Genomic DNA, 21,641 nt, shown 5'->3' with positions numbered 1-21,641 from the left:
TTACTTCAGGCAGCAAATAACACAAAACAGTTCTTACAGTAACATGATGTTAGACAACAAACAGAACACTACAAACCACAACGCTGTACGTTAAATCAAAAAGCTAAGACTGGAGACAAAACTGAAAAATAGACAAAAAATCAAATACATACTGTTCCCTCATTGAATCCATATTTTCAACAAAGTTACCAGAACAAGTTCTGGTTAAAAATACTACTATTGGTTATAAAATACTTTTCACATCAGAACAAGAAGAGTATATCAAGGGTTCTATTTAATCCTAATTTACTGTAGAATCAATTTATATCTATTTTTAAATCATGTTGTGCTACTTTATTAGAGTTTGTGGCGATTTCCCAAATGGAAACGACTTGGCTAGATTCACATTTTTTCTTGATTAGACCTATCCATATTTTAACCAGTAGAAATATTTGTATAAAAATATTAGAAATGTTATATCCTGCTCCCAATATATTATTTAAATCGTATATCAAATATTCATGAATCAGAATCATCTCAGAAGCAAAGTGTTTAATGGCTCTTAAATAATATATTGTGAATTATAAACATCTTTTTGGATATGGTCCTTAACAAAGATTGTCTATTGCGAAGATCATCCACTCAGTTCTTAAAAATGTGTGACAGTTTCCGTCTCAGAAATAAAAATGTCTCCTGCAAATTCCTGTTATCACAACGAAGAGTGTGGTATGCTTGAACCTGAAATAATTATATGTTAACCTTTCTTTTGATTAATTTGATTATTTTAGATTTGATGATTTCATTAGGAATTATTTTTCATCGATTTATTATATAACAGCACTAGTCAACTATTTTGAACTGCACTTTTAGTTTAACACGGTCTAAACTAAGGGAACTGTGCATTATATAATTTATCTTTAAAAAAAGGTCTGTAAACTATGTATCGAAAAATGTATTAAACAGTGAAGTAATGTGTTTTCTATTAGACTTGTTTACTCTTAATTTAGGACTACATAAGATGTTTGGTAACAATTTTCTACTTTTACTGATTTTGGTCAACCATTTTTTGCTGTGTTGTCAGAAACATTCACTGGTAATCCACTCGGGGGAAAAAAAAAACTCAGAGTGAGACCTCGCTTCATCTTACCTGCTCAGGTGTGAGTAGCTCAAGACATCCACCTGAGCAGGTAAGTTACCTGACTAGCTCCACGTGACGTTGTTATCCATCCGCTGAGATTTGAGGAAACTCAAATTGACTTTATCACTGCAGGAAACAAGCTGATTTCTTCACTCTTTAAAGGATCTTCGGCAGACATGGATAAGTTGAAGTCGGTTTTAAGCGGTGAAGAGGCGAGCAGAGATGACAGGACCATTTTAGAGGTAAAAACAAAAACACGAACTTCTTCCCACAATGCTTAAACTTTAACTCATCCACGGATGAATGTGTGTGTGCAGACGGTGAATGACGCCTCCACTTTAGGCTGGGGGACTCGTCTGAAGGGCTTCGTCGCCTGCTTTGTGATTGGGGCCGCGTGCACAGTTTTGGTAAGGATTCATTAAAGTAATTTCTACTAAACATATAATGTCATTTTCTGCTCACACATTGAGGAAGAGCGCAGACGGGCAGAGCTGATGTGGTCTTACTGGTTCTCCTGGTTCTGAGGAATGCAGATGTTCATTCAGTCATCAGGCCCTGCCTTAAAATAGAACTGACACGTGACACATTCAGATTGATTTCTTAATTAGAAGTAATGAAGCTCCTGTCCTGATGTGTGTGTCTTGTAGGGAGTGTGTTTGCTCTTCATCCCCAAGATTGGAATCACTCTCTTCATCGTTTTTTACACCTTTGGAAACATCTGTACTCTGGGCAGGTCAGTGTTCACTACAATATGAATATAAGAAATGTGTGATGGTTTATTTTAAAGAGGATTTTGGTTTGATTTAAAGTTATTAGGCTAGGAACAAAATGCTACTAAATATTTAAAAATGGCCCAGCTGTATCAAAAGTTAGATTTGTTTTCTCTGAATTGTGATTAATGGAAGTCTTTTCCAGCATCAAACTATTACTACCATACCCTATGTTTATTTGGCTCTACATTTATGTGGTAAAATAAACAGTTAACGTTTTCATCTCCCTTTCATTATTTGAGTATTTAGTGTACATGTAAGGTATACCTTTTAAAATGTATTTTCTTCTGTGCTCCAAAAGCACCATGTTTCTGATGGGTCCAATGAAGCAGCTGAAGAGGATGTGTGACAAAACAAGAGCGCTGGCCACAACAATAATGCTTGTAAGTGTACAAGCTCCCGTAATCTTATTTGTCCCGTTTTTGCTCTGTTACAGTTTTATTTACAATCTGTGTGACTAGTGGACTGATCCAGACTGATATGGGATCTTTGAGATCGATAAAAATGTTACGAGGCAAAAATTCCCAGATGACATTGTAGTACATTTTTTTGTAGGCTAAATAACACGTTTTGAAAATTTAGTTTTTGCAATTAAGAGTTTGTAAAGGCAGTCAGAATTCTTCTTTCTTAAAAAGTAACTTTATCATAGTATTTTTTACATAATCATGTTTAACTTATTTGTGTGTGGCCCCATAGCTAAATTGATAGCTTTGCTGCTCTGCTACATGTGCTGCAGACAATGCTGACAGTATTATACACTATGGAGTCAGAGTGCCTTCTGCTGGACAAACTACATGATGACAACATTTTAAACCAGCCCAAGCATGGTTTTCTGCTTTTTTATGTCATGTGATAAAAGTTTTTATAATTGCATATTTGATGATATCAATCAGTATTGACATACTATCTTGACCCCCAGGGGTTGCTAGACAGTCACGACTTGAGGAAAGAGGTTGGGATATGGAACAAAAATACAAACATTGGTATATGGGGTACTTGGAATGGCAATGTTTGGGAATCCCTGAACTATACTGCAGAATTTGAAAGAGAAATCCCTCAGGGAAAATGTGATGGCATTGATCTTAACAGATAACTGAGAACTTTGTGATTGTGTTCCTTATTTATCTAAGAAATGTCCTCAATCACTGTTAGCTATATGGAAAGATATATTAGCAGAAGTTGTTATAAAATAGTCGATGTGAATGATGAGGTAGTTACACTTTAACATAATGTGATGTGTTTTTAATGATGAGGGACAAACTTGGTTGAATGTTTGAAACTTAAATTTTTCCTGTTGTTTTGTTTTCTGTAGACGTGCCTTGTGTTGACGCTCTGTGCAGCTTTCTGGGTGAGAAAGCTCAAAACACAAGAAAAAAATACAAGAAATGTGATCTGACAAAAACAAAATACAGAATTGATGAATCTGACCTCCTCTAAACGAGATGTTTTTGTGTTTTAGTGGAAGAACTTTGGCCTCGCTCTTTTATTTGTTATCTTGCAAGTCTTGTCGTTCACCTGGTGAGTCACAATTTGTCTTCATAGATTAGAGCTGATTGTTAATAATGAGATGGGTTATTTTGTGAAATTAAATTTACATTGAAGAGAGCATGGTGGACATATTAGCCCAAATGCCCCCCTCCCCTCCCATGTAACCTTCGTAACTTTATTTATGTGCTCCTCTACAGTACTTGTTCAATTTCCTAAGTTTGCACTGAGGGACTCACTGTTCCCAAGTTTGAAAGTTGTTATTAAGACCTCAGTGTGTTTGTGAGCTTAAAGGAAATAATGCAGAAAAAAATGAACGCCACAGGGAATATAGTATTTTATTTCTCAGAATTGATCAATGGGGTGCTCAGTCGGTGGAGCAGGCGCTTCATGTATTAACAGTAAGGTTCCGACCTGCAGCCCTTTGATGCATGTCCTTCCCTCTCTTTCCCCCTGTTCCCCCTCAGCTGTCCAGGACATTCAGGCATATATCTGATTTTATTTGCATGTTCATTTTTTGATCACTATTCAAGTTTTATTTCTTTAAAGGACTATAAAAAGGGGGGAAAAAGACGTAATAAGTAAAAAAACTATTCTTTAAAAAATGTTCTTGGAAGGGTTAGAAACACCATATGAGTAAACACTTGCATGCAAAATGTACATTGATTAAAAGTTATTCACCAGATTTCCGTATGTGTGAAAAGGGTTTAAGTCTGTCACGTTTCTAGTCTTTATAAACTCAAGTTTATGGACTCTCTGTACCAAATTTTCTTTCATACTTGAAAGATTGTACTTATTTAAAAGGCCATGCATGAGAACTTTCCGAGTCAGGAAATAATTATTCTGTTTATTTCCACACCAAACAAACACGGGGTAAATTTACAGCCTTGTCCCGAGGTTGAAACACACTCAGTACTTAAATAGTTGCTCGTCCCCAGGGAAAGTTCCTGCCTATGAAACACAGCTTCTGTCTATGTTTGGACAAAAATATGTGCTTGTTCTGTGCTTGTGTTTTATCCTTGTGTTTTGTCAAATTCTGTCCTGTGAGTATGTATGCTGCTATAGATGACATGAATGTGTTTATGTTAATAACTAATGCAAACTGAATGTATTTGATGTATACTTTGTGATTAAAATGATTTTATGCTTTGTTTAGTATAACCTGTTAATGCCTTTGTTTGCAGGTACAGTCTGTCGTACATCCCATTTGTGAGGTTTGTCATTTAAACATCTTTTATTCATTTGAGCTGCAGAAACTTTCAGAATTAGCACGTTTTTTTATTCATGAATTGATGTCTGATTTATGATTTTAAATTTTCAGGGATGCAATACTGAAGTTGGTGTCGATCAGCATGAGGTGAACTCGGTCGTTGTGAGGAGGACTCTGGTTAAATGAAGAGGATTTTATAAAAGAGGGGGGCCGGTCTCTTAAAGAAACTTCTGAAACAGCAGAGCAATGCAACATGTTTATGTCCAAAAATGTTTAATTTAAATTTGGATATTTTGATCATTGAAACGATATTATTTTTTAATAAGTGTGGTCTTGGTTTGTAATATTTGTAAATATTTGTAATAAATGAGAATTATAATGATTTTGTAAATCAAGAAATGAGAACTTCATTATTTCCACTGAAGAGTGTGAGGAGAAAATGTGATGTGAAATCGACAACATTGAGGTGGAATAATGCAATTTATAATTTAGAGATATAAAATAAGGGGAACTGCCTATCATATACTGTTATTTGCTGCCTGAAATATTATTTATTTTACCAAAGGAACAGTCCAAAAGCATAATCAGTTAAGATTGTGGGAAGTAGGCTAAATCAATCTTATAATTATTAATTACTGTAATTAAGATTAGGTCTGTTTTTTTAACTCTCAGATAAAAGTTTTTTTTTTTTTTAAAGATTTATCTTTGGGGTTTTTGTGCCTTTAATGGATAGACAGGACAGTGGATAGAGTTGGAAATCAGGGCGAGAGAGTGGGGAATGACATGCGGGAAGAAGGCCACAGGTGGGATGTGAACCCGGGCCGCCCGCGTGAGCCTCCATACATGGGTCGCGCACACTAACCACTGCGCCACTGCGCCACCAGTACCCCTCAGATAAAAGTTTTATCGGTAAGAAGTCAACTCTTAATTGTTCCAATATTTAACACAGGAAAGTTGACAAATTCAGTCCATTCATGACCCTGTATAAACCAGCTCTCTCAGAACGTTCCGTTTTGGTGTGTGTGTCTCTTTAAATGTAATGACCCCCCCGAGTTTCCCCGGTAGACATCACTCCTCTGTCGTGAGAATAAAAATGGCTGACCTGCGCAAAAGTTTTGTTCTAGGCTGGAGTTGGAGACAATGGGTGGAGATATCAGGGGAGGGGAGGGGATTTTTTTTTTTTTTTTTTACCAGATTCCCACTGTGACATCACAAGGAGAGCACATTTGAAACGGAGCATTTTTCTCTGTGTTGTAAGTCTTATGCAGACCACAAACAAAGAACTGGATGGATTTATTTCACATTATGTGGGTCAGTAGACACTCAGGTTACCCAAATACTTTTTTAAAAACACTGTAAAAGTGGATTTTTCATAATATGTCCCCTTTAAAGTTTGTGTTATATTAGTCTTAAATAAAGTGTAACATACTGCACAAAGGTTACCTTTGGAAGCCAAACCAAAAGCCTGATGTTTCACCTGAAGTAAGCACATAATATAGGCTACCTATATGCCTAAGCAGTGTATTTAAGTATAATTGTAATGTTTCATTAGCCTAAAGTATTTCCATTAGGTCTTCATGCTGTTTCTTGCCTCTACAGTTTACAGTTCATAAGACAGTTATTCTACATTATTATTGACAGCTGTAGAAATGTTCTTTTTTTATTGTATTTAGGCCTAACCTTTATTTAACCAGGAAAGAAACTCATCTCTTTTTCAAGAGTGTCTTGGCCAAGACGCGCAATAGATAGATAGAATCTTTATTATCATTGTATACAAGGACACAACGAAACGTCGTTAGCAGCAATCCTAAACAGCAGCGTTTACAAAAACAAAAACAAAAACAACAACAAAAATATATTTGTGGTGATATGAAAGAGAAGTATGCAAAAAGTCTCCAGAGCATTTGCTGTTCAGTGAATGAATGATGATAATAATAATAAATAAATAGACAGTTGTGGTGACTGAAAGAATGTATACAATTATTATTTTGCAGTGACTGATTAATTAAACAAATATAAATATAAAGATATAGTGCAAATAAGTGAAGTTATGGTGCAGTGAAAGAGTATATACAGTTATTATTGTGCAGTGACTGGATGAATGAATAAACAGTTTTAGTGCACTGAAAAAATAAACAGCACAATGAATGATTATTCTTTTGAATGTTTAACACTTATGCATTATATATAGGCTACATGTTAATAAGTCTACAATTACACATTTCTAAAAAATATGGTTTATATTTAAAATGTAGGCTAAATCCGTTAAATTTAGTTAATAAATAAAATTTTTAAAAATAATACCGTAAATTGAATGTGATGTTTTTAAACAGCCTCGTCGTGTTTTTAGTTTAAATCTTGTTTTTAAAATACAGATATGCGCGCCTTTACTCCGGCCCCACGTGACCCAGTCCGGAAGTGGACTCCATAAAAACAGTGGAGACGTTTGTCTGTACATGTCTGAACTGAAGCGGGTTGTGTGTCGGTCTGGACCACAGACTTTATAAAAACATATATAATTTACCTTTAATAGTTTGTAAACATGACGGACATTTTGTCTAAAATAAAGAAGAGCGTGGGAGTGAAACAGAAGAAGACTGTTTCTCAGAGCGACCTCAACACGTTTGGTTTAAGAGGTAACTTTTTATTCATACGAGTCCACTCAGGTACTAACTTTGAGCTGTCTGCATTCACTAACTAAAGGGGTTTTATTTGTTAATAACTTATGTAACACCTTTAAAAACAGATGCTAATAAAGTGATTTGACAGAAAGAGCAAAGGCAGGGACTCAGGAATAAAACATAATAAACATCATAACAAGCCAAGCTGTGTAGTTTGAAGTCTACAAACTTTAAACTGAAGGTCAACAAGAATAAATGCAGATGAAGAATTAAAGCAGAAACAAAAGGTCTAAAAGGGATGTTAAAGCGAAAGCAATTTAATTCAGCAAGTAATGATTACAAGACGATTATAAAAGGTGACATCAATTCACAGAAAAATACATAAAAATGAAGGTTAAAACAGAAATATGTGTAGAAGATAAATGAGTAGGTAAACATGAATAAAGGAGGTTAGAGCAGGACATCAGAAGGAGTGGTGATAGATAAATGGATTAGTTACATTATATCACTCTTTATCTCTTTCTGTAAACTCGTCTCCTCTCACTGATGATGGTCTGTGTGTGTCCTCCTCTCAGGTATACAGCTCAGGTCCTACCAGCTGGACGGGGTGCAGTGGTTATCTCAGTGTCTGGAGAACCAGCAGGGATGTATTTTAGGAGACGAGATGGGTCTGGGAAAAACCTGCCAGGTGAGAATTTGAAAGTATTAAAGGCTAGCCCTTGAGATGCAGCATCTCATTTTCAAAGGGGACTCACCAATCCTCATAATAACATATATTAGTAACATATGACTGTTTTTAAAGCAGATAAGAATATCCAATAACTCATTCAGTGATCTCTTTGGATGATAAAGATGCTGATGTTTGCAGAAATCTGTGCTTTTGTGTATGGCTCGTGATATGGACCAACATTTATGTCTGGATATTTTTAAGCTGAATGGGGATATGTGATATATATCTCAAAATGTCTTTCTGTAAAGAAATAACAAAAACAAAGTCTGTTCTAAGTCAAATCCACCCAAAAGGGAAATGTCACACAGGCACTTTTATTATCAGCCAGCTGCATGATGTCAACACGTATACATGAAAAATTACAAAATAAAAATTGAAACTTCTCATAATGGTTCTTTCACGTTTTTTCAACTCATCATCAAATGATACAAAGACACTTTTGAGTAATCAATAATGTCGGGTATTGCCAGCCTGTCATTATTGCCCGTGTGAAACCCGCCATGATCTAGGACTGCACAATAAATGGCAGTAGCATCTTTAACAACGTGTCATGAGCTCTCGCTTCAAACGCCTCCTGAAGGTCTGGATTTATCACAATAAATTTAAAGATGATAATAATCGATGGATGAATGATTTCTCTCTCAGTGTGTGCACATCATGCTGATGGAGTCCGATGAAGCTCCAGCTAATTATCAGCTTCCCTCAGATAGTTGGTGCCAATTTAGTGGTTACAAAGATAGTTTGTTTTTGTCTTCAGGAGGAACATGTTGCAAACACAAGCATTGAGTAAAGCATGCAGAACAGCAGATGGACATCCAAACTGAGTTAAAGATCAAACAACATACACTAATTCATATTTGTTAGTTAACCGTACTTCATATCATTATTAAAATATTGAACAAAGTAATCACAAACTGAAGTTGTTTAACATCATGCAGGATTGATTTTCTGTATTATTCATGGCAGAAAATATCGTTATGACGTTTTTTTCCAACATCGTGTCGTCCTATCATGAACCACCTCAAAGAGTTTTATTTCCACAATAATGACCCACCCATCCACATGGGATGCTGTAAACTATCCCATGTATTACACTGTTACATACAAAAGACATAACATTTGAAAAAATAATAATTCAAGAATGTAGTAAACCAAAAAAAAACATAAACAAATGATAGAATTGCATTCATTGCAACAGCCTGATATTCACAGCTGAGTATGATGACGAAGTCTTTTCATAACTGCTGAATAAGGGAAGGAATCAAGACTTCAGATTTCACGTCATGTCTTCTTTATTACATTTTGTCTCTTCAGACGATTTCTCTCCTGGTGTTCATGTCGGGAGCTCTCGGGAGGAAAGGTCCGTTTCTGGTGCTGAGTCCGCTCTCTGTCATGGAGAACTGGAGGAAGGAGCTGGAATGGTACGATCAAAAGTTTACCGTATTTGAATTAAAACTTTAGATATGACATTGTTCAGCAAAGACCTGATGCTGCACAGATGATAATCTGAACTTTTGTTTTCCAGCTTCGCCCCGGCACTGACCGTGCTGTGCTATAAGGGAGACAAAGAGACTCGAGCTGAGATTCAGAGGGAAACAGACACAAACCCCTTCCATGTTCTGCTCACTACATATGAGGTCTGTGACCGTTTCATTCAAAACAAAATGACCTCAGGTTTCATCTTTATCAAAACTGACAGTTTTAATATGTACCTTTACAGCTGTGTCTCAAAGATGCTTCATTCCTGAGACGGTGAGTGTGAGCTTGAGCTGAGGAATGAATTGATATGTGAATTAAATAATGCATGAGAAGAAGTTTGTCATCATAAGGAACAATAATAAGAGATTATCATTTTTCAAACATGAATGTATTGTTTCCATGTTCTCAGTTGGTCTTTGCTCTGCTCCTCAGGTGGAAGTGGAAAGTTCTTGTTGTGGATGAAGCTCACAGACTGAAGAATCAAAATTCAGTGCTGCACAAAACTTTGACTCAGGTACTGAGCAGCACCTCGCTGTCCGATGTGTGTTCTTTCATCTTGATCCCATCATGAGCTTTGTTTCTGAACTCCATATTTCTGCTGTAGTTCTCAGTTGGATTCAGAGTCCTGCTGACGGGGACCCCGATCCAGAACAACCTGCTGGAGCTCTACTCCCTGCTGAACTTCATTCAGCCAAACGTCTTCTCAGCTGACGAGGCTGAAGACTTTGTCAACGCTTATTCCAATGTGCAGAATCAGCCTGCTCTCGGTACGACAGATATGGTTTTGTTATTTTTGACGTTTATCCAAGCTGACAATGTTAGAGAAGGTTCTTTAAGCCTGCATGAAACTGGTTATAAATCCTATCACCTTCGCACATTTCCTTCATACTGTGTTTCTGTTTCCAGCTTCTGAGCTGCAGAGCATCCTGCAACCCTTCCTGCTCCGCAGAGTTAAGTCAGAAGTTGCTGTGGATCTGCCAAAGAAGACGGAGCTGGTGATGTACCACGGCATGTCGGCTCTGCAGAAGAAATACTACAAAGCTATTCTGATGAAGGATCTGGGTGAGACGTCTGAACTTTAGCATCTGAACTGGCAGATTTAAAGTATTGATGTGATGCCGCAGTGGGAAAAGGGAATGAGATTATCTTCTAGTGTTGCTTGTGATTTCTCTCTATGCAATTGAATTGAAAGTTTGTGTAATTTCCCCCCCAAAAAACCCTCTTCCTGAGCATACCATGTTTCATAAGCTGTTCCTCCTGAACATTTGTAGAGAATTTCAGGAGGACTGCCCCTGAAATCCTCCTGACCGAGTCCTCACAGGGAGAGACGATCCCCTTAGGACGGTTGGGAGGGCGGGGGGCCCCTGAGGCAAGACACGACATAAAAAAGAAAGATGTGCAAGTGCCTTTATATCCGTGCTGTGTGTAGTTTGACTGAATCACAATATTAACAAAAGGAGAAGAACATACTGGAGCAGCCGTTTAATTAAGTGCACTGAGATTGTTCGGGTTGCGTGTATACAGCCTGAGGTCGTGCACTGATTACAGGATATAAACGTAACCACCCCCTCCCACTTGCTCGTGGTTAATTCTACGGATTGAGTTCTAATAGATAGATAGATAGATAGATAGATAGATAGATAGATAGATACTTTATTGATCCTGAGGGAAATTCAAAGCATCCAGTAGCAGGTTACAAAGACGTACATGACATGAAACATTTGTTACAAATTAAACTACAAAACCGACGCCCCCCCCCCCCCCCCCCTCTCATACAGATATATTAACCTGAAAAAAAGATTTAAAGAATCCCCCTGGATGAATCAAAACTTAAACTGTGCAATTAAAAATAGACTTATACAAGAAATGTACATAACCCGTGCAGGGATAAAAATATATGTGAAATTTAAACAAGAACCTAGGTGGCTGGCAGGAAAAACTGGATAAAGTCCAAGGGACTTGGAGTGTGACAAGGATATATCAACCATGATATAGTCTGCTATCAACCCCAGCAGATACAGAGTGTTTTTGAAATAACTGAGACAACGTAGCCACGTAAACGTAACCAGATTGCTCCTTTTGGAGGTGCAGAAATGGTCATGGACTCAAAAAATCTCATCTCTTGTGATTTTTTCAGATGTTTTTGAAAATCATCAGGGCAACAAGAACCGACTGCTGAACATCATGATGAACCTGAGGAAGTGTGTGGACCATCCGTACCTGTTTGATGGTGAGACCTGCTCTGTGATTGAAATGATTCTGAGCAGTGACACGTTGAAACAAATGTTACACTTAGTTGTTTCCCTTGTTTCTTTTGGTTAGGAGTGGAACCAGAACCATTTGAGATGGGGGAGCATCTTGTTGAAGCGAGTGGGAAACTTTGTCTTCTGGACAGCATGCTGACATATCTCCACAAAGGGTGAGACAGAGAACCTGCGTTTGAGCTCCACCTGGTGGCTGTTTGCTGATATAACGTGCTGGTCTCTTGGAGCTCACAGTGTCTTGTTGTATTTCTCTTCTTTCCCTGTTTGTGGGCGAAGAGGCCATCGAGTGCTGCTGTTCTCTCAGATGACCAGGATGTTGGACATACTGCAGGACTACATGGAGTACAGAGGTGAACGAGAGGGGATGCATAGGTCTTATAACAGTGGAGAATATCACGGACGCTGTCTAACCTTGTGATGAGTCAGAGACTTTAAGAACATCTTACAGTTTTTCCATGTGTCTTTGTGTCCATTATTTCATTTGATCAGCCTGTTACACTTTTTATCGTTTTAAAACACCCAGAAGAAACGTTACCACCCTTTTATTATGTTTCTAATCTTTCAAAGCAACTTCTAAAATACGTCTTGTCTTCTTTTAAACAGTTTACCGGTAATTCAAAATTTGATTCATTGTTTTCATTTTCCTTTAAAAAGAAGTGCTTATTGAGCTTTTTCCTCTTTAGATTTCAGCTATGAGCGTCTGGATGGATCTGTTCGAGGGGAAGAAAGAAATCTAGCAGTGAAGAACTTCAGCAGCAAAGATATCTTTGTCTTTCTTCTCAGCACTAAAGCAGGTGACACTGCACAGTTCTGTCCATTTCAGTGGAGGATTAAAATAGAGATTAATAGATTTATATTCTGTTCATTTTAGATGCAGACTGTTATGATTAAATATGATTTGCTTTTTTTAATCATGTTTGCTTTTACTTTAATGGCAGTTTTTTATTTGTCAGAAAAAGGTGTTTTAATGTATTTTGTTTCAAACTTTATTTTGCTAAGTTGTCCAATACATCTTGTGCAATTTAATTTCTACAATTCTTTAGTTTCATAAATAGCTCACAGATACCTATGAGACAATTTTACATGTTTGGTTGATGCTAAGTGTTGTTTTTGTTGCACTAATGAAGGCAAAGTTAAGCTTTTACATGCATAGTTTTGAGCTGCATCTTCTGAAAAACATTGTGACAAGCTTGGAGATTACAAAGGAAACGTTTTTTTTTTTTAATGAAAGCCAGCAGTTTCTGACACTAACTAGCTTTAGTTCTTCTACAGCAGTAACTGAGAGAGGAAAGGGGTTTGAGCGCACAGAGATAAAAGTGTGGCAGGATGACACTGCTGTAAATAAGTCTATCTTTCATGCAGTGTGAAAGTGAAAAAAGAAAGAAAGAAAAAGCTGATTTCCTGTCAGATTTTCACTCACTGTGTGTTACTGTTGTAAACATGAGAGTAAAGTTCTGAAATAATAAGCACACAAATTAAGATAGTTTTCTGTCTTTGCAGGGGGAGTGGGTTTGAACCTGACAGCTGCTGACACGGTCATCTTTATCGACAGTGACTTCAACCCTCAGAATGACCTGCAGGCTGCTGCACGCTGCCACCGCATTGGGCAGAACAGGTGACGTGTGTTGGGATACACTTCAGTATCCTCTACTGATAGACGATTTAAGATCTTCATTTTCCTCATGAAGATGTTTGATGTGAAGTGTGAACGTCCCACAGAGGCTTTGATAATTGCGTAAGTCTCACATTGAAATAATGAAGTATTGTAAACATGTTATAAAAGCACACTACATTAAAAAATACAAAAACATGATGAAGACGATGTTCTGGACAAAAATATATTTCACAGTATTTTTGGCTGACTAGATTTTCAGCCTTACTTATTTCAGTGACACAAAGAAATGCAGGAGGAAGAAGGCTGCATGTGCACAATGCACCTTGGTGAGTGTAGGCAACTGCTCATCAAGTAGGACAGTCCAGTCATCAGAGCATGCACTGATGCATTGAGAGCTTTAAAGTTTTCAGTTGTGCCTCAGGAACACATGAAAGACCTCTGCCCGAGGATCTCAGGCTGTGTACTGACTCATAATGTGACCAGGAGGATGAATAGCCTTAAAGGTCAGCAGATCTGAACAGTGATTCTGAAACATACATGAAGCTAGTGCGAAGACACTAAAACAGGCATAACATGGTCACTTTTCTTGATTGTGGTTCAAAGTACTTCAGCTTTGATCTCCACGATCTGGAGCCAGTTCACAGATGTAAGGTAGAGGCGAGTGAAAAGGCGGTTGCAGTAATCAAGCGGTGGGGAAATGAAGGCATGTAAAATGGCCCCTGTGTCTTGGATGAAAAGGATTGTATTTCCCTTTAATTGACCTTAAGAAACATCTTTAATTTGACCGACTGTGATTTGTTACAGGCCTGTGAAAGTGATCCGTCTGCTTGCACGAGACACTGTGGAGGAGATCATGTACTCTCGTGCTGTTTCCAAGCTGCACCTCACAAACACTGTGATCGAAGAGGGACGCTTCTCTCTGCTGGACCAAGCTCAGTCGGCTGCTGCAGGGCTGCAGGTTTGTGAAAACACCAAATAAAATAAAAAACCTCCGACTGTCTCAGTTTTTATCATAACACTTTTTTTTCTGTCCTCAACAACAGCTAAGTGAGATCTTGAAGTTCGGGGTTGACAAGCTTCTGTCCTCAGAGGAGAGCTCGGTGCAGGATGTGAAACTGGAGAAGATCCTCGGCCCATCCTGCGACGGTCAGTGGGTTGATGATGAAGACGTCAGCTCTCTCAGAGAAGAGGAGGAAGAAGAGGAAGAGAACGACTCTGAATCTGACGGGCAGAGTGAGTGTAATAATAATGTGCTGTGTTTCTGAACAGGTTGTTTTTGCATGTAAATAATCTCACTTAATTTAGTTTCACCCATTTAAACACTTCAAAATTATTATGGGGGGGGGTCAGATTAACCTCCCCCTGTAGTTTCAGAATAACATTAACCATCGTGTGTGTCCCTTCCTTCAGCTCACATGTACTACTTTGAGGGAAAAGACTATAGTAAGGACCCGAGCGCCGACGACCAGAAGAGCTTCGAGCGTTTGTTGGAGGAGCAGCTGGCAGAGTTCACGGGAGCTGCAGGAGAGGGACGAGCTCTGAGACACAAAGCTGGAGTAAGACTGTCTGCTTAATTCTCCACTTTTTCATAAAAACACATTATCAAATGGATCGAAAGGCTGCACTTGACATAGTAGGTTGTGGAGGGTTATTGGGTAAATTTGCCTTTAAGTAAAAAATTTGCTTCACATTGTCTCACACCATCGTTGGTTTTGTTTCTTCAGTTTGTTCAGAGACATTCTGAGCAAGGATTGAAAAGCTATTGAGAATCACAAAAACAAACAAACAAACCCTGCACTCGCAAAGACAGGATGGAAGGAATTAAGGATCATAATTTGTGTGAAAATAATTAGAAAAGGAATCAGTCAACATTTCCTGCTGATGGGTGATTCTAAATATTAAATTAGGCTGTCAGCGGAAACACATTCATCTTGATGAGATTAAAGGTCATATATTTTATAAAATCGCATTAACCGCATGCTGTTTTAAACTTGTGGGCAGAGCGTAAGTAAGCCACCACAGTGTCTTGATGTTGTCACTTCTGGAAAGCACTGCACAGTTGTTGAGTCAAAAAGGATATCTACTTTGTGACATCAACCATTTCACCTTTTATCATTCCTGTTTTCATTTACTTTTTGATCCGTTATGAGCTCCTTTTTTGTGGATAAGTTAATGTTGTAGCCTTCGATCTACAGGCAGTTTCTTTTTCCTTTTATTTCAAATTAAAAGCAGGGTCATATTCAAACATGAAGTAAAGTACCCTTAGCTTTGAACAGTACAATTCTTCAAAACAAAAATATAAAATAATGGACTCTCGAACATGCGATTAAAATTAGATTAATTTTGAACTATTGAAATTCACTGATTAATCGTCAATTTAAAAATGAATCGTTTGACATCCCTTTTTATTAAACTATTTTATTTTGTACTCTGTGTGTTTCCAGATTTCCCTGTCTGCAGCCCTTGGGATTCCGACGAGGAAGAGGAAACCTCTCACTGAAGCCGAGCTGGAGATGCGACGCCAGAGGAGAGAGGAGGCTGCAGCCAAGAGAGCCAAACTGGAGGAGGAGACGAAGAAGAGGCAACAAGAGCAGAAACACAAGAAAAAGTAAAGATTTATCAACTTAGTAATGCTTGTTTGTTTTTTTTAGCTTTTAGTATCTTATTCCTTTTTATTTGCACACTTTATTTCATTATCCTGCAGAATGGCATGGTGGGAGTCATGCAGCTACAGATCCCGCTGCCTGCTGTCTGCTGACAGTGAAGAGGACGAAGAAGAAGAAGACGAGGAGGAGGATGACAGAAGCGTTTGTTTCACGGACTCTGACAGCACGGCCATTCAGTACGTTTTGGGGGATGTCACTCATCCTCACGCCGCAGAGGGAAACGCCATCATCGTCCACTGTGTTGGTATGATACCTCTGTACCATGACTATGTCTCTTTTATAGCATACTCACTAAATGCAATACAGTGCCTCTTTTACCACAGTGTTTCCTGCATTGATCAAAGCAGTGTTTTTTGAGTAGATGACTCAGGACGTTGGGGAAGAGGAGGTCTGTTTACAGCTCTGGAGGTGAGATCAGACGAACCACGGAAGCAGTATGAGCTGGCAGGAAAGATGAAGGGTGAGGTTCAACATGTTTGCAGAGAAATATTCATGCAACATTTTTACTCATAAAGACTGGTTGAGAATGAAGTCTGTATATGTTATTGTTTACTTCAGATTTGGAGCTCGGAAACGTGCTGCTCTTCCCAATAGACGACAAACAGTCGAGATCAGGCGGGCAGGATCAGGTAGGTTTTGTTGAAGAGAAAACTCACACCTCATTTCTGGAAATAAACACTCCTTTTTGATAGTGTTAATGATTAACTGTGTGATGACTGGACAGTGGGGTTTGTGGTGACAGAATAGTGAGGCTGATGCAGAGCAGATAAGACTAAGACTGTGACTGTGACTGATTACATGATGCCTGTTTTTTCGATCTCATTCATGTCACCTCAGTTGGCCCTGATAGTGGCACAGCAGAGAGACCGAGCCAACAACCTGTCTGGGATCCTTCTCACGGCTCTCGACGAAGGGCTAAAGAAGATTTACACAGCAGCAAAAAGACAAAAGGGTACAGTCGAGACACTTATGGAGTTAAATCCTCCGTGCAAATATGATCACGTCAATTGTAGATAATTAAAGCTGAGTGGATGGAAAGAAAGGAGGGGCACGCTGTGTTTGATTATTGTTTGACCTGATTGACGAGATTTAAAGAACGTACTGTGTGTTCACTTTGGTAGCGTCAAGTTGTGTGTATAGACCAGTAGTTCTCAAACCTTTTAGACTGCGTATCACCTCAGAAAATATTTGGCTCTCCAAGTACCACCATTATGGTAGACATTAAAATACACTGTAGGCCTATTTCAACACACATTTCATGCAAGAGGCAAATTAATTCATAAAAAGAATATTATTTATTATTGACTGCTGGCAGCCACACTGTAGGCCTACTAAGGGCTAGCGCTAGAACTTCCACACACAAAAGTGCAGAACAATAAAAATGACAACTTTATACCAACAACCTATTTGGAAATATTTAGTCTCCAGTGTTTCCCACACAAACACGATACCTGGGCCCAAGTATATTTCCGACCTGTTCTCATTTAATTTTTCATTTATTCATAAAATTGCTGCGTGCCTGAGAGAGCGAGAGCGCGAGAGTGCAGGCGTGCGCTCCGCAGGCTTGGTTCAAACAGTGCCGCTTTATTATAAGTCTTTGCATTCAACATAGCAAAACTGCCTTTTTTTAAAAATCCCTCTCAACTCCTACGGAGAGTTAAGACATCAAAAGAGAGCAGAATCACATCAGCTTCAGAGCAAGAGAGAGAGAGATAGAGGGAGGGGAGCGATAAGGTCCGCTGTCCGTACATGCATCAAAACTGAAGCTTCTCCTGGCTCTGTTTTAAAAATGTTAATGTACAGCTGCTTGCTGCGGATTGTGTGCTGAACTCCAATAAATAACAGATATTCTGTTAATGTAGGTTACTACAGGCTTACATTAACAGAATATCTGTTAATAGACAATTACTGCAGAAAAATATATGAGAAGACTTATACCACAGGTTATTTTGCATAATAGTTGAAGTGATTTAAACACCTGAAACTTAAGAGAACTCAGAGACTTCTGTCTTCATACCATAAGAGCCCTTTTCCCCCATGCACTGCCCCTTTAAAAAAAAAAAAATCCAGACACTTCATGACGGATGCATGTGTGAAATGTCCAAGTTCCTTCCATCTCGCCTTGAAACCGTGTGTGTGAAGTCTTTAGCTGATGGGTGAACAGAGCGGGTTTGCAACAATTACTATTACGTTAGTATTGCAAAAGTGTCCTTATACATGTAGTAGTGATATTACCACAAAAAAGTCACTATAGCCGTTTTCACACATGCACTCCTGAAAATGTCTAGAGAATTTCAGGAGGACTGCTTCTGAAATCCTCCTGATCTGATTGTTCACACATGCACCTCACAGCGGAAGACTATCCGTGTTGGCAGGAGGAGGGGGAGTAAAACATGACATAAAAAGAACGGAGTGGATGTGGTGGACGAAGCAACACAGTCCGCTATATGACGCTCCTGAATATATCCTGTTCTCACATCAGCTCACTCGGATATTAGGGGGCTGGCAGGAGAAACATTGAATAAAGTCAGAGTAAAACATTTGACTGTTTGAGTTCAAACATCCAGCTCACCCCGACATCTTCTGGAATTTTTCAGAAGTTTTTTGCAAATATGAACAAGGCATAAAACTGAAGACTCCTCCTCCTTTTCTTGCACGCCCATTCCCCTTACTTAAACCGAACACAGTATTTTGAGTTGTGAGAGAGGGTCTGAATATAAAAATTTAAAAAAAAAAAATGCAGAGCCTGAATTGTCCTGAATTTGTCTAGAAAAATGTCAGGAGTTCATGTGTGAAAGGAGCTCCAGTTTCATGCTTGTGAAATAAACATTATAGGTTGATGTGCACCGTGGTTCTCTTTCACTGCAGCTGTAGATAAAATAGAAAAGTCACACAAAACCTCATTGATGGTTTTCCTGAATTGTCTCCTTCTTTTTCCCACCCAAGCGAGCGTTCATCTTCCTCGCATCGGTCATTCCACCAGAGGTTTCAACTGGTACGGCACAGAGAGACTCGTCAGGAAACACCTGGCTGCCAGAGGCGTCCCTGCGTTCATGTATCCTTTAACCCTCTACTCCACACAACATGGATTTGTATATTTAACAAAAACACATTTCTCATCATGTTTTTGGGAGATAAACAAAAAGAAATCAAGTTTCTATTTGTAATGTTTCTCACTGAACTAAAAGTGTCAGATCATCCCCGCATGGTGTTTGCTTGGTTGCATTGATTTTTTTTTTTAAATTGATTCTTCTACAGTATGATATTGACTTGTTAATACACTAAGTTCATATACTGTATGTAGTTGTAAAAAGATGAATTAGGAATGTTTTTTTTCTGTCTTTCAATCTAATTTTGTCACTTTCCTTAAAACGTAGCATCGTCAACATCCCAGGGTATGATCTAATGCTTGATTAAGCTTCATTTGCCCATAAAACGTCCCTGTGTCCTTTCTGTGAGAATCACAGCATGTGTGTAGAAAAACATTAGTCAAACTATTTTCAATGTACCAAGGTACCTAACATTTTTTAGGATTTTTTTTTAGCCTTTATTTGACAGTGGATAGTGTAGGAACTTGGGAGAGAGAGTGGGGAGGGACATACGCAAAAGAAGCCATAGGACAGAATGGAACCTGGGCTGCCCGCTCTAAGGACTGCATCCTCTGTATAGGGGGCATGACCTAATCGCTCGGACATCTGCACCCCTTAGCCGTGGTCTTTTCACCTTCTTTAGCCATTGCAGTTGCAACTAGATTTAAGAAATGCTTTCCCCCTAAAGTGCACAACGTTCATGAATTCACCCTACCATTGAAACATACAAGTAACATTATACATTGCACAGTGAAAAAAGAATATTGCATGGCAAAATAATTGACTAGAACCAGACGAATATATTGCTATGGTTGAAGAATCGAATCCATCAGTATAGTAGTGTACCCTACACAGTAGTACATTTGGGGGAAACATGGAGAAGAGTGAGCAACCAAAGGAGGACATTATCAAGCAGCTTAGGGTTAAACACAGGACATTTTAAAAAGTGCTTTTTCTCTGTCCAAAAGCGTGTTTTTATTTTCTCTGAACCAGACTGACAGATACTATCACAGCAGAACAGCAAAGAACACAGCTCCACCTCAGACCTCCACCTCAGCTGCATCAACGTCAACGTTCTCTCCTAAACCAAAGCAACACAACTCTGACGGTCAGACTGACGACACAGACACACAGACCCCGGGACCCTCGGCCCCCGTACAGAGCCCCGGCCCTGCAGAGCTCCCCACCTTCATGAGAGGGGTCCGAGTGTTTTTCTACAACCTGCTTGCATCAGAGAGGAAGAGACTCGCTCGTTACCTCATCACATATCCTTTCAGCCTGGGCGTCTCCATCACACTGATGTTACAGTGTAATTATCTCTTGATGTGAGGTGATTCATGAGCAGCTTTTATGTCGGAGCATGCATCTTTTAATTTGAAGAGGTGTTGTCTTTCTGTGCACAGCAATTATCTCCTGTGTGGGAATGTGTAGAAAAGGGTCGGAAAAACTCTGTATTAAATAATGACGTGATTATAGAGTGTTGCTCCTTAGCTGCAGTGCACGTATGATGGAGATGAAGAGGAGGTCATGAGTCCAGAGGTCACTCACATCGTTGCAGAGGTGGAGAGCAGCATGCACACACAGGTTTGTCTCATTCTCAACCATGCTCACTTTACTTTTCATTTGTCAGGGGATTGGAAGAAGGAATCATAATTAATGAATATCCCTTAGATGCACAAGTGATTGGACCCTACACTCCTGCTTGTGTTCAGTGTTATTCTTTGGTCCACATCAGAAGATTCCATGTTTGAATTTTTTTTAGGTCGTTTTTGTCCAACTTCTGCATCTAATGATATCTGCCAAATATTTTCCAGGGACAGGATTGATTAATTTTCAATTTTTAAATGTAAATGCTTTAAATCGGTGTCAGATGGGTAGATGTCAGACAAAGAGATAAACATACAAGCTGCAGAAACAGCTATTTTCTTTTGCATAGATTTTGGATGAGATATATGTCTGACTTTTAAAAGACAGCAATATTATTATTTTTATTAATTTATTTGTCGTTAAATGACGACTACTTAAACATGCATGAGGCAAATATAGCAAAAAGATAAGGGGGACCACTTTTGTTTACATGGGGCCAAAATAGACAGACTGCAACAAGTTTCCTTTTTTAAGACTTTTTCTGTAATAGTTAACATTAAAATGCATAAATTGGAAATCACATCACGGTCCTAGTTTTTGTCAAAATATTCAAAATAAGGTTTCCCCCCCCTTTTGATTATTATGGTATTTCCTCTGTAAACCAGGAGGTCCAGGATCTGCTGTGTCAGTACTCCCAGGCTGTCCCGGTGCAGAAAGACTGGCTGGAGTCCTGCTTCTCCAAACAACGCAAAGTCAACACTGAACCTTTCATACATCCGCTTAGATAACACTGCCTGCCATTGTGTTCCAATATTTTAAAATGCTTTTGAGTAAAACATGAATGCAAGCTTCTTAAACATGCACTAAATGTTCAATAATGTTAAAATGTTTGGATTTTTAAATGAAAAAATAAGTAAATAAATGGACATTTCTCTTCTACTGCTGCTGTGTTGGAGGTTTGTGTAATAAATCCAGTGTGTGTTTGTTGAGGAAGCTGCAGCCCCCCCC

The 21,641-nt window shown here is 38.6% G+C and overlaps 2 protein-coding genes across 2 annotated transcripts; both read left to right on the top strand.

Annotated features, from left to right (window-relative positions):
* The first annotated feature begins 1,044 nt into the window (after positions 1-1,044).
* Positions 1,045-4,973, top strand: sft2d2a (SFT2 domain containing 2a). Its single transcript, XM_061030045.1, has 8 exons — positions 1,045-1,359; positions 1,435-1,524; positions 1,765-1,850; positions 2,189-2,270; positions 3,200-3,235; positions 3,347-3,405; positions 4,557-4,586; positions 4,694-4,973. The coding sequence occupies exons 1-8, from the start codon at positions 1,294-1,296 to the stop codon at positions 4,731-4,733; spliced, it is 489 nt and encodes a 162-aa protein (XP_060886028.1). The 5' UTR covers positions 1,045-1,293; the 3' UTR covers positions 4,734-4,973.
* A 2,026-nt stretch (positions 4,974-6,999) lies between these two features.
* On the top strand, positions 7,000-21,432 carry chd1l (chromodomain helicase DNA binding protein 1-like). Its single transcript, XM_061029987.1, has 24 exons — positions 7,000-7,218; positions 7,779-7,891; positions 9,248-9,354; positions 9,459-9,570; positions 9,654-9,685; positions 9,845-9,926; positions 10,017-10,179; positions 10,319-10,474; positions 11,550-11,642; positions 11,735-11,831; positions 11,953-12,026; positions 12,360-12,470; positions 13,177-13,291; positions 14,096-14,249; positions 14,335-14,524; positions 14,702-14,847; positions 15,736-15,899; positions 15,996-16,201; positions 16,319-16,417; positions 16,516-16,586; positions 16,795-16,909; positions 18,904-19,012; positions 20,048-20,630; positions 21,299-21,432. Exons 1-23 carry the CDS (start codon positions 7,125-7,127, stop codon positions 20,373-20,375), a joined length of 2,931 nt encoding a protein of 976 aa, XP_060885970.1. The 5' UTR covers positions 7,000-7,124; the 3' UTR covers positions 20,376-20,630; positions 21,299-21,432.
* Positions 21,433-21,641: the final 209 nt, after the last annotated feature.

This window comes from Labrus mixtus, chromosome 3 (genome assembly GCF_963584025.1).
Source record: "Labrus mixtus chromosome 3, fLabMix1.1, whole genome shotgun sequence".
NCBI lineage: Eukaryota > Metazoa > Chordata > Actinopteri > Labriformes > Labridae > Labrus > Labrus mixtus.
The sequence above is the reverse complement of the archived record's forward strand: the minus strand, read 5'-3'. Positions and strand labels throughout refer to the sequence as shown.